Raw genomic sequence first — 16,188 nt, forward strand, 5'->3', positions numbered from 1 at the left:
GTGGGATTTCTGCTTTAGATATTGTGAAGCGGGGGCATCCAGACACTGGTTAAGGGGTTCAGGAAACTAGTCATTCAAACCTGGCTTTTATTTCTAGATCGACATTTACACAGACACACACACACACACACGTAACAAGGGCTAATTGTAGTATAATGTAATACAATAAATATATTTGTCATTTAAATGGATTTTATTCATATGTTTTATTTTAAAGCGGAGTTGGGGGCGGGACTAGGGGCGGAGTTGGGGGCGGGACTAGGGGCGGGGTTGGGGGCGGGACTAGGGGCAGGGTTGGGGGCGGGACTAGGTGGCGAGTAGATTTTTTGGTTGGGCGAGTAGATTTTTGGGTGATTTGTTGAACACTATATATATATATATATATATATATATATATATATATATATATATATATATAACAAAAAGCAGCAGCCAGCACTCCAAGCAACAAATGTAAAGTCAAGGTGCATGCTCCATAGAAATCAATATAGAAACCCTGTCTTCCCATAAGAAAAGGCACAAAAGCAGCAACACTCAGATAAAGCAAAAAGACATGTATTAGCAGTTACAAAACAGCACACTATAAACCCAACGTTTCGGTCCTAGGCAGGACCTTCCTCAGGGGGGTGCTACCAGACAATGACACCCAGAGAACATATATACCCCATGGTTCACCATGTGAGGACAATTAGAGGCAGCTAATTGTACAAACCTGGAGCTCCACGAGTGCAATCAGTGTATGAGGTAGTACGGCGGCCATCTTGGAAATCAGGAGACAGAGCAATGTATGCTATCTCACATGGGCAGATGAGTACAGGCTCCCCCGGTGGACAAAAAAATCCTAGCGTCCAATGTTGCTAGGAAACGCATGTGTGGCGTCATAAAGTCCTGGGAAGTCAGCTCAAAGTAAAGTTGCGCATGTGCAAGGCTCTGTGACAGCACCAGAGTGTCACGCCGATCTGGTACCCCATTCAGTGTCAATTGCATCAGTGTGGCAGCTCCCTAAAGAAAATGACAGTGAAGGAACAAGTGAATCAACACATAAGGGGAATAAAAACAATTTCCAGAGTTGAGGGTGACTGTTTAGATGGCAAGGGGAGGGAGGGCAAGGGGAGGGAAGGATAACAAGGGAAAGGAGGAGGTAGAGCAAAAACATGCATATAAATTAGGCAATTGTAAATGGCATACTGGTTAAATATTAATATTCAGTACTGCACCATTGGGGAACAATAATGCAAAGTCCCGGCAATGGAAACCTAATTATGAGCTTCTATGCATTAATGAAGAGAAAAGGACACAGAACAATAATTCAAAAGATGCAATCACAAAAAACATCCTAATTTGAAATCTTCATTTAGTCCTCGCGGAGCCATTGTGTTCAGTTCAAAAATCATGCGAGTTTCAAGTTGTAACAGCAATTTGCCCCTGTCTCCTCCACGGGGGCCAGCATGTGCTTGCATGATGGGCATGCATCGTAGCGTTGCCAAGCTATGCTTGTGATCTTTAAAATGTCTCGCTACCGGTTGCAGTTTGAGATCCTCATTATTCGTACTGTCAAGTAATGCCTTCCTGATGGAGGAGCGGTGCAAGCTCATACGCTCCTTCAACATACGTGTGGTTTTACCAATATAATACAGGTCACATGGACACCGGATGATGTATACAACGAATTTACTCTCACAGTTCATGTAATCCTTTATTTTAATGGCTTTTCCACTGTGTGGATGGACAAAGCTTTTCCCCAATATCATGTGTTGACAGTTTATACAGCCATGACATTTGTGTACACCGGGAGTTTTGGAGAGCCAATTCGTAGGGCTGGCATACTTGGATACCGGATCTGCCTGTGTCAATAGGTCACCTATGTTTCGGCCCCTGCGGTAACAGAATAATGGTGGTTTGGTGAAGGTTTTCCCAATTCTTTTGTCGTTTTCCAAGATGTGCCAGTGTTTCGTGATACTTCTACGAATAGTACATGATGAAGTACTAAAAGTGGTATTAATCCCAAAACAATCTGAAGTGCTGGTTTGGATGGTTGGTTTGAGGAGTTGATCACGGGAAAACCTTCTTGCCTTGGCTAAGGCCTCTTTGACCTCTTTGTGGTTATAACCTCTTGCAAGGAACCTGTGTGTCATACACTGTAGCGCTTCCTCACACTCGTCACTCCTACTGGTGATCCTCAAGACCCTAAGAAATTGAGAATACGGCAACCCCTTCTTCAGAGCATCAGGGTGGTGACTACTGGCCAGAAGTAGGGTATTTCTGTCCGTTGCTTTATGATGAATCTTCGTCAGCAGCCGGGTAGGTCCCTTGTAAACAACAGTGTCAAGAAAAATGATCTGCTCATTGCTGTAGTTGAGGGTAAATCTTATGTTTGACGGAATAGAATTCAGGTATTCCAAAAATTGCAACAGGTCTGCTTCAGAGCCATCCCATATCAGGAACAGATCGTCAATATATCTCATATATGTCCTGATATTATTAGCATATGGGGAATCATACAGGATATGGGTTTGTTCATATTGGGACATAAACAGATTGGCATACGATGGGGCCATGTTAGACCCCATCGCTGTGCCCATACATTGTAGAAAGAATTTTTTCTCGAATTTGAAAAAATTCTTATGGAGCACAATGTCTATAAGCAGAAGTAAAAATTCTATTGGCGGACCAGTATAGCCAATGAATTTGTCTAGATGATCCTTTACTGCTTCCATACCCTCAGCATGCCCAATATTCGTATAAAGGCTCGAAACGTCCAATGTGACCAGGAGGCAGTTAGTAAGGTCAAAATCCAAGGCGTCCAATTTATTGATAAAGTCAGTGGTGTCTTTTATATAGCTTGGCGTACTGACCACAATCGGCTGTAGATGAAAGTCAATATACTGAGAGAGGGGGTGACATAGGGAGCCCATCGCCGCAATGATGGGTCTCCCTGGTGGAGAGGTCAAAGATTTATGCACTTTGGGTAAAATGTATATCACTGGAGTGATCGGGAATTCCTGTGTTAAGAATTTCCCTGTTTCCTCCGATATCCACCTATTGTTAATGCCAAGTTGTATAATGGTATCAATCTCTTTTTTATAAATGTGGGTGGGATCACCTTTCAGTGCTTTGTAATGCAAGCATACATTAAGTTGCCGCATTATTTCTGCTCTATATTGTTCATAGTCCATCACAACTATGCCCCCCCCTTTGTCTGCTGACTTGATAATGATTGCTGTATTATCCTTAAGTGACTTGATTGCAAGGTGCTCCTCTTTGGTGAGGTTAAAAAAGCTTCTTTTTTGATTTTTAACAGCATCCCTGGTATCCGCTTCCACCAGACTAATGAATGTCATGATGTTGGGATTATGAACCTGGGGGTCAAAAGAGCTCACCTGTTTGAAAGGTTGTGTTGTCCGATTTTCTTCATTAAGCGTAGAGTCGTCTCGCTGATATCTGCAGAAGAAGTCCTTCAAGCGAAGGCGTCTATTGAGCCTGTATAGATCTACCTCCCAGTCAAATGGGTCCAGTGTATGTGTTGGCACAAATGATAAGCCCTTTTCAAGGACACTCTTTTCCGAAGGTGTTAACATGTAGGATGAGATGTTATACACTACGTCCTTCACTTCTTGGCATTCTGGACCCCTCTGTCCTTTGATTGCCTTGGAAGAAATCTTGTTGCTGCGGCCGCCGCCCCTGCGGGTCTTTCGCCAGCGTCTGGGTCGTGGGGTGGGGGTTTCTGATGTATTACACCCCCTTGTCCTAAAAAAGGATCCGTGCGAGCAGTATCTTGGTTGTCCGAGTGATCAGTATCACTAGTGTTGTACGCACTCCCCGTGGTGCCTGCGCGTCTTCCCCTTGTGTTCTTCCGTCTTTGGCCTGGTCTCCCTGGAATCGTCTCACTGATGCCCAACAACCATTTATAGACGTGCCGTTCCTTATAGTCTGTGGTAACTTGTTTCAGTTTCTCACGTTTGTATGTGATGAGGCTTTCTCTATAGGCGTCGACTGCTACTTGTAGTTTGTCAGTCCAATTAACCTCTTTGTCAGCGGTCAGGGCACGATCATTTTTTGTTTTAATGGTGGCAATCTCAGCTCTAATGCGGTTCAATTCTTTAGTAGATTGTTCAATGACCAATATTATCAGATCCAATGAACATTTATTGAGAATACTGATCCAGCGTTTACAAAATTCTGGATCAGAACGTCCAATAGTTGGCTGATTCTTAATGCGGAACCCTCTTGGTAACAGTTTCTCACGGTGATAGTGAGAGAGGGTTGCACCATGAAGGAAAAAATCAACTTCCCTCTTGCTCAGTTTAAGCAAATTATTAAAAATATCAGAAAATTTTCTGTGCCAAAAATTTCCTCTATCGAATCTGTATACCTGATCCTAGAAATATCAGTCTCACTATAACACAAAGTATCTGATATAGATGAAAACAGACCCCCCACATCTAGAAATTCTTCCATAACATACAATCTCTATGATATCTACTGTATCTAGAAATATATTAAGCAGTAAGAACCACAATATAGTCACTGAGTCAGACTGCACCACAACTCAGTGAGCAAAACACAAATCAGGGTGCTCAGCTCATATATATGTACAACAAAAAGCAGCAGCCAGCACTCCAAGCAACAAATGTAAAGTCAAGGTGCATGCTCCATAGAAATCAATATAGAAACCCTGTCTTCCCATAAGAAAAGGCACAAAAGCAGCAACACTCAGATAAAGCAAAAAGACATGTATTAGCAGTTACAAAACAGCACACTATAAACCCAACGTTTCGGTCCTAGGCAGGACCTTCCTCAGGGGGGTGCTACCAGACAATGACACCCAGAGAACATATATACCCCATAGTTCACCATGTGAGGACAATTAGAGGCAGCTAATTGTACAATCCTGGAGCTCCACGAGTGCAATCAGTGTATGAGGTAGTACGGCGGCCATCTTGGAAATCAGGAGACAGAGCAATGTATGCTATCTCACATGGGCAGATGAGTACAGGCTCCCCCGGTGGACAAAAAAATCCTAGCGTCCAATGTTGCTAGGAAACGCATGTGTGGCGTCATAAAGTCCTGGGAAGTCAGCTCAAAGTAAAGTTGCGCATGTGCAAGGCTCTGTGACAGCACCAGAGTGTCACGCCGATCTGGTACCCCATTCAGTGTCAATTGCATCAGTGTGGCAGCTCCCTAAAGAAAATGACAGTGAAGGAACAAGTGAATCAACACATAAGGGGAATAAAAACAATTTCCAGAGTTGAGGGTGACTGTTTAGATGGCAAGGGGAGGGAAGGATAACAAGGGAAAGGAGGAGGTAGAGCAAAAACACTATTCGTAGAAGTATCACGAAACACTGGCACATCTTGGAAAACGACAAAAGAATTGGGAAAACCTTCACCAAACCACCATTATTCTGTTACCGCAGGGGCCGAAACATAGGTGACCTATTGACACAGGCAGATCCGGTATCCAAGTATGCCAGCCCTACGAATTGGCTCTCCAAAACTCCCGGTGTACACAAATGTCATGGCTGTATAAACTGTCAACACATGATATTGGGGAAAAGCTTTGGGGATGGCCGCCGTACTACCACACTGATGGCCGCCGTACTACCTCATACACTGATTGCACTCGTGGAGCTCCAGGATTGTACAATTAGCTGCCTCTAATTGTCCTCACATGGTGAACTATGGGGTATATATGTTCTCTGGGTGTCATTGTCTGGTAGCACCCCCCTGAGGAAGGTCCTGCCTAGGACCGAAACGTTGGGCTTATAGTGTGCTGTTTTGTAACTGCTAATACATGTCTTTTTGCTTTATCTGAGTGTTGCTGCTTTTGTGCCTTTTCTTATGGGAAGACAGGGTTTCTATATATATATATATATATATATATATATATATATATATATATATATATATACAGTGTTCAACAAATATATATATATATATAGCAACTGTAAATATTCCTGTATATTCATTTGCATGTCTTAGACAGGTCTGCAACCCTGTCTTTCACCATTATCACCCAGCAAACAGCACTTCCACTGCAGCAAGGGATTCTGGGAAATGACATGCAAATGAGCACACAGTGCCACTTTTTATCTCATGCTCACATTACATGAGCAACCCTTAGCCAATGCCTGCTGCTTTAAACACAGCTTTTAAGCAAGGACTTGGGAGATGCAAAGTCAGTTAACCCACTCACAGACATGTTTCAACCTTGATGGGTATCATTAGTGTGAGGTTGGCTTGCTGACATTTGCTCAAATGAGATAAGAGTAGGTAATCACCACCACTATTAAGGTTATGGTGGGTAAAAAAAGTGACTAAAACCCTCCACAGTAAAGCATAAAGCAACTGTAAATATTCCTGTATATTCATTTGCATGTCTTAGACAGGTCTGCAACCCTGTCTTTCACCATTATCACCCAGCAAACAGCACTTCCACTGCAGCAAGGGATGCTTTACTATATATATATATCTACACACACACACAAAATCCCAGCAAGCTCAAGAAACCCACATCAAGGCAGGACTATTAGCAAGTCCTAACACTACCTGATTAAAATTCTCATTTACCTCTATTTGGAGGGAGAATGACCATATTGGATCTATCCAAATCCAGTAACATAAAAAAGACCTGCTAACTTAGAAAGTGGGGAGGGGCGATCTTAAACCCCGGTGGGGGAGGGGTCACTAACCTCCAAACAGTTGAGACCAGCTGGAAAAATGTTAATTAACACACAAAATCCCAGCAAGCTCAAGAAACCCCAAAACATACCACATAATATATATGTATATAAGTGTCAAAAGGGTTTGGACAGATCCAATGTTTTCATTCTCCCTCCAAATAGAGGTAAATGAGAATTTTAAACAGGTAGTGTTAGGACCTGCTAATGGTCATGCCTTGATGTGGCTTGCAGGCTTATAACGCTTTGGCCAAAGGGTTTAACTAAATTACCCTTTTTCAAGAAAATATATAAGTATTTCACCATGTATTTTTGTCATATTGGATGTAGCATTGTGCTTTTCTGTCTTTTGTTGTGTGTGTGTATATATATATATATATATATATTATACACTATATGTGTAGTAGTGGGTGACAGGATGTGCAGAGCGGTGAGGAGGAGAATGTAGCATGAGGGGATTGGGAGGGCAGATCTTACAGTACATGTGGAGTGGAGTTTGCTAGTGGTGGCAGAGCTTGCTGGTCAGGAAGTTAAAGTGCCGGGGAGAAAAAGCTGGTGATGGGGAAAGAGAGAAGCTGCCGGGGAGGTGGTGTTCGGGATAGGGAGGGGGCAGTGAGCCTGCCGGGGATTGCAAGAGTATGTCCTCCAAACCTGAATTGAAAGCACAGTTCTTCCTCATTTTCATCTACGCTTTTGGCATTGGGGGCTGAGCCACGGTTCAGGATTATTCTGAACCACGAGAGTTGAGAGGGGGCTCAGATTTTTGTTCCCTCTCCTTGAACCCATCCATTTCTACTATTTAATAATAAAATGTTTAGTGGAAGCTGATCCCGAAAGCAAGCACAATACGACCATAAATAAATATATTTTGTTCATGTTTAATTCACTAGAAAAAGACCAGCTGAGCCTGCTGTGTAGAGCTGACAATGCAAAGTCCCAGATGCAGTCTCATCTGTAAGTGGCCTTGGAGGTAGAAAAGGAAGTTCACGGCAGGTTACACCCACCTAACACCTAGAGGAGATCAAATAAAACACGGAAAGGGCTGTGCATGAACACAAAAAAAAGTTTGTACAATTTTCAGCTCCAAAGTTGTGGCATAGTGTAGCTAACAAAGTTTGTTAGTCAAGTTTACTACAGTTGGTTTACCTTGCTAAACAAGGAGGTTTACGTCACCTCAAACAAGTCAGATATGTTTGTCGCAGGAAAATTAAAGGACGACACAGTGGTGCAAAATGTTATTCACCGTCATTATATACTGTATGTATCATGCAACTCCTCCCATTGACTCTCCAAATCCCAAACTGACATGTTGGCCTTGATCCCAGAATATCTAGTCTAAGATAATAGTTCACTCTGAGTATGGGAAGTGGAAATTTACTTATCTTCCCATTTTTTCCCCATCATTCTGGTACAAAGAATGCTGTTCCAGAACTGGGATGGCTTTTTTTAAATATTGTTTGGCAAAGTCTAATCTGGCCTTTCTATTCTTGAGGCTTATGAATGGTTTGCACCTTGTGGTGAACCCTCTGTATTTGCTCTCGTGAAGTCTTCTCTGTATGGTAGACTTGGATAATGATATGCCTACCTCCTGGAGGGTGTTCTTCACTTGGCTGGATGCTGTGATGGGGTTTTTCCTTTACCATTGAAAGGATCCTACGATCATCCACCAATGTTGTCTTCCGTGGATGTCCAGGCCTTTTTGTGTTGCAGAGCTCACCAGTGCATTCTTTTTTTCTCAGAATGTACCAAACTGTTGATTTGGCCACTCCAATGTTCCTGTTATGACTCTGATGGATTTTCTTTTTCTTTTTTGCAGCCTAAGGATGCCCTGTTTCACTTGCATTGAGAGCTCCTTTGACCGCATATTGTGGGTTCACAGCAACAGCTTCCAAATGCGAATGCCACACCTGGAATAAACTCCAGGCCTTTTACCTGCTTAATTGATGATTAAATAACGAAGGAATAGCCCACACCTGTCCATGAAACAGTTTTTGAGTCAATTGTCCAATTACTTTTGGTCCCTTGAAAAAGAGGGGGCTACATATTAAAGAGATGTAATTCCTAAACCCTTCCTCCAATTTGGATGTGAACACCCTCAAATTAAAGCTGACTGCACTTTAAGCCTATATTCATTATTTAACTGTAACTTGAATTTATTTTGGTACACAGCCGAAATAACACAACTTTTATCAGTGTACAATTATTTCCGGACCTAACTGTATATGATGTGGTTGGTGTTGGGGTTTGAGCTTGCTGGGAATGTGTGTGTTAATCAATTTCTAACTGGCAACAGTTGTTTAGCAGTAGGCAGCCCCTCTTCCTAGAGCTCACCCCTCCCCAACTTTTTAACTTGGGAGGTTTTCTCATTTTGCTGCATGGACAGGACCTACTATGGTTGTTTCCCCCCATACAGAGTTAAAAGGGAAGGTTCACGGTGTAGTGTTAGGACCAGCAAATTTGGTTGTACCATGATGTTTGGTATGCAGGCTTATGACTCTTTGGCCAAAGGGTTTAACTAAATAACCAAGAAAATATTATTATTGAAGTATTTAACTTTATACTTATTACCATATATGTTTTGTCAATTTGATGTAGCATTGGGCTCCCCTGTCTTTTGTTGTATCTTTTAAGGCCGTTTCATTCTCCCTATATATTGTAATTTGCAGGAGCATTTGAAGATGTAAATCATGTCATTAAAACAACAGTTGGAGAATTGTTTTATAGGAAAAGTTTTTCTAGTCACATAAGAAGTGACAGACTTGTTAGCTGGATCTAGAAATTAACAAGTGGTACATGTTATGACCACATTTAAAACAACCTTTGTTTAGGGTTGAACCTTACAGTTTCTTTGTACTGTAGCCTCAAGGCTTGAACTTTGTACATGATATGTTACACGTCACATACGTCTTTCTACTTCTTAAGGCAATGGGGGTAAAATATTTCTTAGATTGGGGTTTCCTTTCAAAATAATCCTTGATTTTTTTTCGGAAGTTTCTCTTTCAACAGAGCATCTCCTTTTAAAGTGTGCCAATGTTTTGTTAACATGTTGAGCTGCTTCATTATATTTTGTGATAAATAATTCTGTACCAAACGGTTCGCAATTGTTTTTCTCTTTTTTCTGTTAAAGACTATCCCTTGGGGTTTTGTCTGCTCTTTCGAAGGATTTCTGTAAGGGATCTGTCCGAACATTCGAGATAACTGCTGACAGGAAGTGACCCCATTCTCTCTGAAGCTAACGCGACCACCTTGCTCCCTGGCAAATCCTGCCCTCAGTTTGTTACAGGAAGTCAGCTGCCTCTGGCCTTTAAATAGCCTTTGCTCGTGCAAGGTACTCAGTACCTTGTTCTGCTTGAGCTCTACCTTTGCCTCAGTAATTGTCTGCCTGTGCTTGTATTTTGATTGGACCTGACTATCCGCTGCCTGCCTCAACCCCAGAATTGGACCGGACTACCCCTTGTCTGCTGCCTGACTAGACCCAGGAATTGGACCTATCCCTGCCTGCCGCCTGCCTCGACCCCAGAACCGGCCCTGACTACCCCTGCATCACAGGCCAAGGTCGACCTCTGCCCTGCGGGTCTGTATCCTGTCTTGCAGTCAGCAACGTTACAATTCCACAATAAGTTTATAATCATATTTATTTTCTTCAAACCAGTAACATTTTCAATTCAGCAATAAAATCACTTTTCCTTGGGCAGTTTCTTTTTACCCTCTTGAATTGGCTGAAGGGAATGTTCGTTATCAGTTAGGATGATGACTGCTGGTGAGTGGCCACTAAATACCTGTTACAGTTGTGTTTTTCGAAATATTTAACTTTGAATTATGTTATTTTCGGCATAAAAAAAAATTCTACGTCTAAAAAAAGCTATACTTGTCTTGCTTAAAAACAATGAGCAGAAGGCCCAAATTATTATTAGCATTTAGATATTGCAAAAAAAAAAAAAAACCGCAAGAAGTCTCCTTTCCAGATAAACACAATATTTTCACATTCAAAAAAATAATAATTGTGTGTTAAGATAAAACTAATACCGTGAAAATAAAAGTCCTTTGTTCACTTGGTAGATTACAATGATTATCTAAATAATATTTAATAGCGGTTAGCCCCTTCTGATGCTTGAAGTATACAGGGCGCTAACATCACAAGATACCCCAAAGTACAGTATTAACTATTCCATCTGATGTCCTTCCCTTGTTGCAGCAAATATAGTGCGTCTCTAAGGCATGACTGTAAGTCATCGACTAGTGGCTGCAGAAAGTGATCAATATATTGTGACAGGTTAGTTGTAACAGAGCCTATCCCTGATTAATTGGCCTCCCTGATGGCTCTCTTTCATTTTTGTGATTTTTTGAGGAGTTGGTAGAAGCCAAAACAGGATGTTCAATTAATATAAAGTCAAATTCTGGCTTGGTAAGAATTTGCTTTTGTTTAGCCTCTTGTAAAATACCCCTCATATCTTTAGTGAACATAATGGATGGGTTATTACCTAATTTTTCATAAGTGGTACGATCACCTAAAATGCGCCATTCCTTTTTAATGTACTCCACCCTACCCTGAATGACAATCCCAGCACCCTGGTCTGCCTGCATAATCACAATACTATTGTTACCGATAAGTGTTTTTAAGACATTGCATCAGCAGGTCAATATCCTTACCTGTTAGTGCTGTCTGAGTAATATATTCTAAGTGACATAGAATCTATAACTTAGACAGTAGGTAAGGATATTGCAGATGCACCGAAATATAAAAACACATTTTCTCCATAATCCATCTACCCTTTTCCCTGCGTACTTTAAGAGTACACAGACACATTTTTTTTTCTTCATATTGTTAACCAAGAACTACAATTACTCTGCAAGAAAAAACTCCATCTAATCTCACCTGGAACAATCTGACTTAAAAATACTTATCAATAACAATGTCACAAATACCACTTGCAGTATCTCTGTTTATTATAACCTGCGGACAATTTCCCCACTCACCAAGGATGTAATGGTTCCCATTGCAAACACATTATGCCAGACTCAGCATACCCACTGTAAAGAGCAACCCCGCGGTTGATCTCCTGAAGTGACATCATCAATAGATGCAGACATCTCCTAGCATACAGACCAGACCACATGTAGCAGGGTACCCTGGGTGCCCAGGAGATCGGAGATTTATCCTGCTTGGGTAACGTCAAAGACTAACTTACATGCTGTTGAAGAATTCATTCGGTAATTGCATTCCTTGCTGATTTGTTTTAATTGATATTTTTCATGAAAGGGTTATCAGGTACTCCTTGTATGCTCTTCTGTTCCCTTCTCTAGAAGTACAGATGTAGCAGGCATCCATGTACCTCTTCGCGCGCCAGCCGGTGCAATAACATCCGCCCCCATTTCATTCATGCATAATGGTGTCTGCTCCCTCAGGCACGTTGTTTGTCAATGCAATGCGCCAGAGGGAGCATTAATGTCTGCTACATCTGTATCACAGTACAGTTAAATCTGAGTACTAAGAAAAGCAAGGAAAAGGAATGCACTAAAAGCAACAACTCTGAAATTCCAGCAAGCTTCTCACGTTTTAGTTGATTTTCAGTAGTACATTTGAATCCAGCATTTCATATTTAGGGAAACCTCTACTGGAAACAGACATACTAAATAATAGTGCTCAGTATACTTGTGCCGGGCTGCCAACAGGGTTGGGGGTTTGAGGGACAGACAACCCTATTATGTATCCCCGTCCTACACTCCTCTGGCTGACACCAGTTTAGGCAAGGGCTCTCCATTTTAAGGGCCTTCCATAGGCCTGTATGGCCCTCCTGTTCATTGGCTGCCATCTCTCCGACCTGGGCCCCCCTATTGCGGACCTCCGGCAGGCCCATTCACGGGCCTTGGGTAAGTCCACGTGCCGCTGTACACTATGCTCCCTGCCACCCACACCCATTACCTACTTATACCCCCCCAGGCCACCCATTACTTCTTTATAGCCCCACCCCCAGGTGAATTACCTCCTTATACCCCCTCACCCCTATTACCTCCTTATCCCCTCCCCAGGCCCATTACCTCCTTATACCCCCTAGTCCCTTTATCTCCTTACAACCACCCAGGCCCATTACCTCCATATACCTCCCCTTAGGCCCATTACCCCTTTATACTCACCCCACCCCCAGGCCCGTTAACTTCTTAGACCATCCCCCACCACACCCATTGCATCCCTATGGCCCATTAGCTCCCTATACCCGCCAGGCCCATTACCCCATTATACCCACCCCACCGTCAGGCCCATTACCTCCTTATACACCCTCAATGCCCATTACTTATATTTGTTATGTACGTATGCATATAACATCGCTAGGTCTGCAATGCTGATTTTATAAGGTAACTATAAATAAAGCTATATTACAATATCAATTATTTTCCACTTTTTGCAAAAGAGTAAAACAACCAACTCATTATTAAACACTCTCAACAGCTTAACGTAAATGTAAACTTTATTGGTTTGTTACAATTGTTCAGAAAGTTTGCCTTGATTCTTGCTCTGTGACCATTCGAATAAAATGCATCATAACATTATACTTCTTACCATCACTGAGACACTAAATAGTATCTGTCATCTCTACCAGGAAACTAATTAATTAAAATTAAAATAAAAGCAGCATGAATGGCAGCACCATTAAAGCTAAAAAAAAAATCCCTTGTGTTGTACTTTCTTCAGAAATTAAAAGACATTGTTTAAGTAGCCAGGAAATGTGCTTCTATAAACCACAGGTCAAGTATGACCTGTACGTTTCCTACATGTTTGTGGTTACAGTGTGTCTTACTGTATTCTTATGCACGATAGCAGCCTCTAATCCTCTTCTAGTTCCTCTAATCTGCTAATATATTAAACTAACTAATACAATTGAGAAGACTACATTAAAACATTTAACATCAAGTTACATTAAGTGCTTCCTTGAAATACTAGGAAATTGTACACGTTGTATTTGGCTTGTCAGGACTTAAGTGTTACAGACAATAATACACTTTATGATCTTCTGAAGAATATGGCTTGCAACGATTTGAGCTCTGGATTTCGAACTCGGTTACAGTGTTCTTTGCTTACACTTTTCACTTACTTGCAAAGTCGATGGACATTGAAAAGTACAGGAGATTGGAGAGAGGACAAGTCTCTTGGACTGTGGCTTTAAATAATTGCAGGAAATGGTACTCAATTCCAAATAAACCGTTTGCTAGAATGTCTTACATTTTTCAGAAAACAGCAAAGGTATGGCAAGTTGTATTTGTATCAGTTGTGTGCTATCTGCGTACCAGAGGAGGGAACTTTAATCATCTCTGTACTGCTTCAGAAGCAAATACAAAAGCACAGTGTTACCGTTTACTTAATTCACGCACACAGCCCTGCAGTAGTATTTTCATAAGGAAACAGATCACACAAATATAAAACATTAGCCTATGGGCTTTATGCTGTATTGTAATATATGGTTTTTCGTGTCACTCGAGCTGAAACTTTCTGAAAACCAAATACTTTCTTTTTAACAACATTTTTTTTCAACCTTTCTTGCAGCCTTTAGTTTAGTCCACAGGTAGTTCAATAAAGACCAATCAAGCATTGATACAGTATGTTGTCAATTCCAGCTGTAGATACAAAACAGCTGTGACAGTCCAATCTTAAATGCACTAGACAAAATATCTAGCAGATATGTAGAACAATACAAGTCTTCCGTTAATACTGTAGCAATCATCTTGGCTAAATGGTTTGATTTGCATATCAGTAAGAAGCAAACCTGCACACATACACAACATGGGAAAGCAACCTCGATCAGATGATTTTATTTCTAGTTGTTCTTCAATTTACCTTTTCCGACTCCTCCTGACACTAAAGTGAACACTGTTAACCTTACAGAGGACAAACAAATTGTCTAATATCTGACCAGGTGTCTCTCACATCCCGTACATCCATCATAGTATATTTTATTCCGTATAGTACTGAAAAATGGCAGAGCATAACATTGGGTTGCTTTCATATTAGGTCGGTGACTGTTATTTGGGGCAATGAGAATACACCACAGTTGGTATTGAAAACATCCTTCCGAAAGATCTGGTATTGGGGCTGAGTGTTCATCCTGGTTATTTCAGTGTTCATCCTTGTTATTTCATTGACATACCGTAGTGTTGAACTCATATCTTCACTCCTTAAGACAGTCATTATTTACTAAATATATCTCACTTTGTTGTCTCTAAGATGCCACAACCTAAGTGCTTGAGATATGGTTTTCTTTTGTGCCTTTAAAATTTACTTACTTCTAATTCTGTTTTGTTTGTATTTCAATATTTTATGACCCTGAGCTATGGCTTGGCATTGAATTTCATCATTAGTCGGCCTTGGCAGCTTTCCTGGTTTTGGTGATATAGGCTTCAAAGAAGAAGTGGCAGAAAAGCACAAAATAGCTGAGGTACATAATGGAGGACCAGACAATGTTCTGTACGTGAGATGGACACTGTCCCTGTTGCATCCAGGAGAACACCAGGTAATTCACCATGCAGCCAATAAGCATTTGAGTGATCTGCGATAATGTGATCAGCATGGCAAACTTGCGTGAAACCCTAAAGCCAGCTGCCCGCAAGGCATAGTAAGAATACATAGCAGCATGGACTCCGTAGTTCATGGTCATAAACCAGCCACCACCAGCAACCATGTCCTTGTAAGAGTACCAGGAATAAAGCAACACTGTTATGTGGTGATACCAGTGCAGAAAGATGAGCTTCTGTTTCCTAAGGATAATAAAAATGGTGTCTCCTGCAAAAAACAAAACAAAACAAGATAGGGCATATTAGTATACAAAACACATGCATATTTTTCTTTAGCCATTTATACTTGAGTTTATTGTGGTACTAGTTATTTGATGAGAGAGATATAGTAATATCTGATTCTAGTTTTTGCAATTTTGGGGGCACAAAATCTGCACCATATACTGTATATGAAGAAAATAAATACCATTGAAATCAATGCTTTGCTTTGATACATAGCTTCCATAGGCTAATGTGATAGTTGAAAGACTATTGGCATATGCTTCTCCAGCCTTTATAGTACAACATACAAAAAGTAATAAAGACAGAACAAAATAGCAGTGGTGAAATTGGGAGAGGTTGTACTCTGGGAAATGTCCAGGTGCAAAAAATGTAAACCAATGAGAAGCATAGACGCTTGCTTTTAAGAATAAATTAATATTAGAAAAGGGTGAAAGGGCTTATTTGAATAAGGTTGGGAAGATTCGTTTTTTAGAAGCAATTGATTCGTGGAGAGTATACCGCACGGCTGGGTAGCAGGAGAGTAGGAGAATTGGAAACCGGCAGGAGGAGAGAGCGTGACACGCACAGCAGCATCACTGTTCCAGCGCCCCTGGAGCTCCATACAGCATCCATACAGTATCTGCCACACGTGGGGACGCCAGAGAGTGAGCTCCGGTCGCCATCTTGGATCCACAGAAAGTGCTTCCAGTCCTGCTGCTTTCAAACATCCTGCATCCTGTGAG

At 41.4% G+C, this 16,188-nt stretch overlaps 1 protein-coding gene across 2 annotated transcripts in view; it reads right to left on the reverse strand.

Moving 5' to 3' along the window:
• Positions 1-13,128: 13,128 nt before the first annotated feature.
• ELOVL6 (ELOVL fatty acid elongase 6) overlaps positions 13,129-16,188 on the reverse strand; it is a 109,360-nt gene continuing 106,300 nt past the window's right edge. For both annotated transcript variants that reach the window (XM_075617163.1, XM_075617164.1), the window contains exon 4: positions 13,129-15,452. In XM_075617163.1, coding sequence (XP_075473278.1) covers positions 15,028-15,452 — 425 coding nt within the window. In that variant the 3' untranslated portion in view covers positions 13,129-15,027. The remainder of the gene's footprint in view (positions 15,453-16,188) is intronic.

The sequence above is a fragment of the Ascaphus truei genome, chromosome 1 (assembly GCF_040206685.1).
Source record: "Ascaphus truei isolate aAscTru1 chromosome 1, aAscTru1.hap1, whole genome shotgun sequence".
Lineage (NCBI taxonomy): Eukaryota > Metazoa > Chordata > Amphibia > Anura > Ascaphidae > Ascaphus > Ascaphus truei.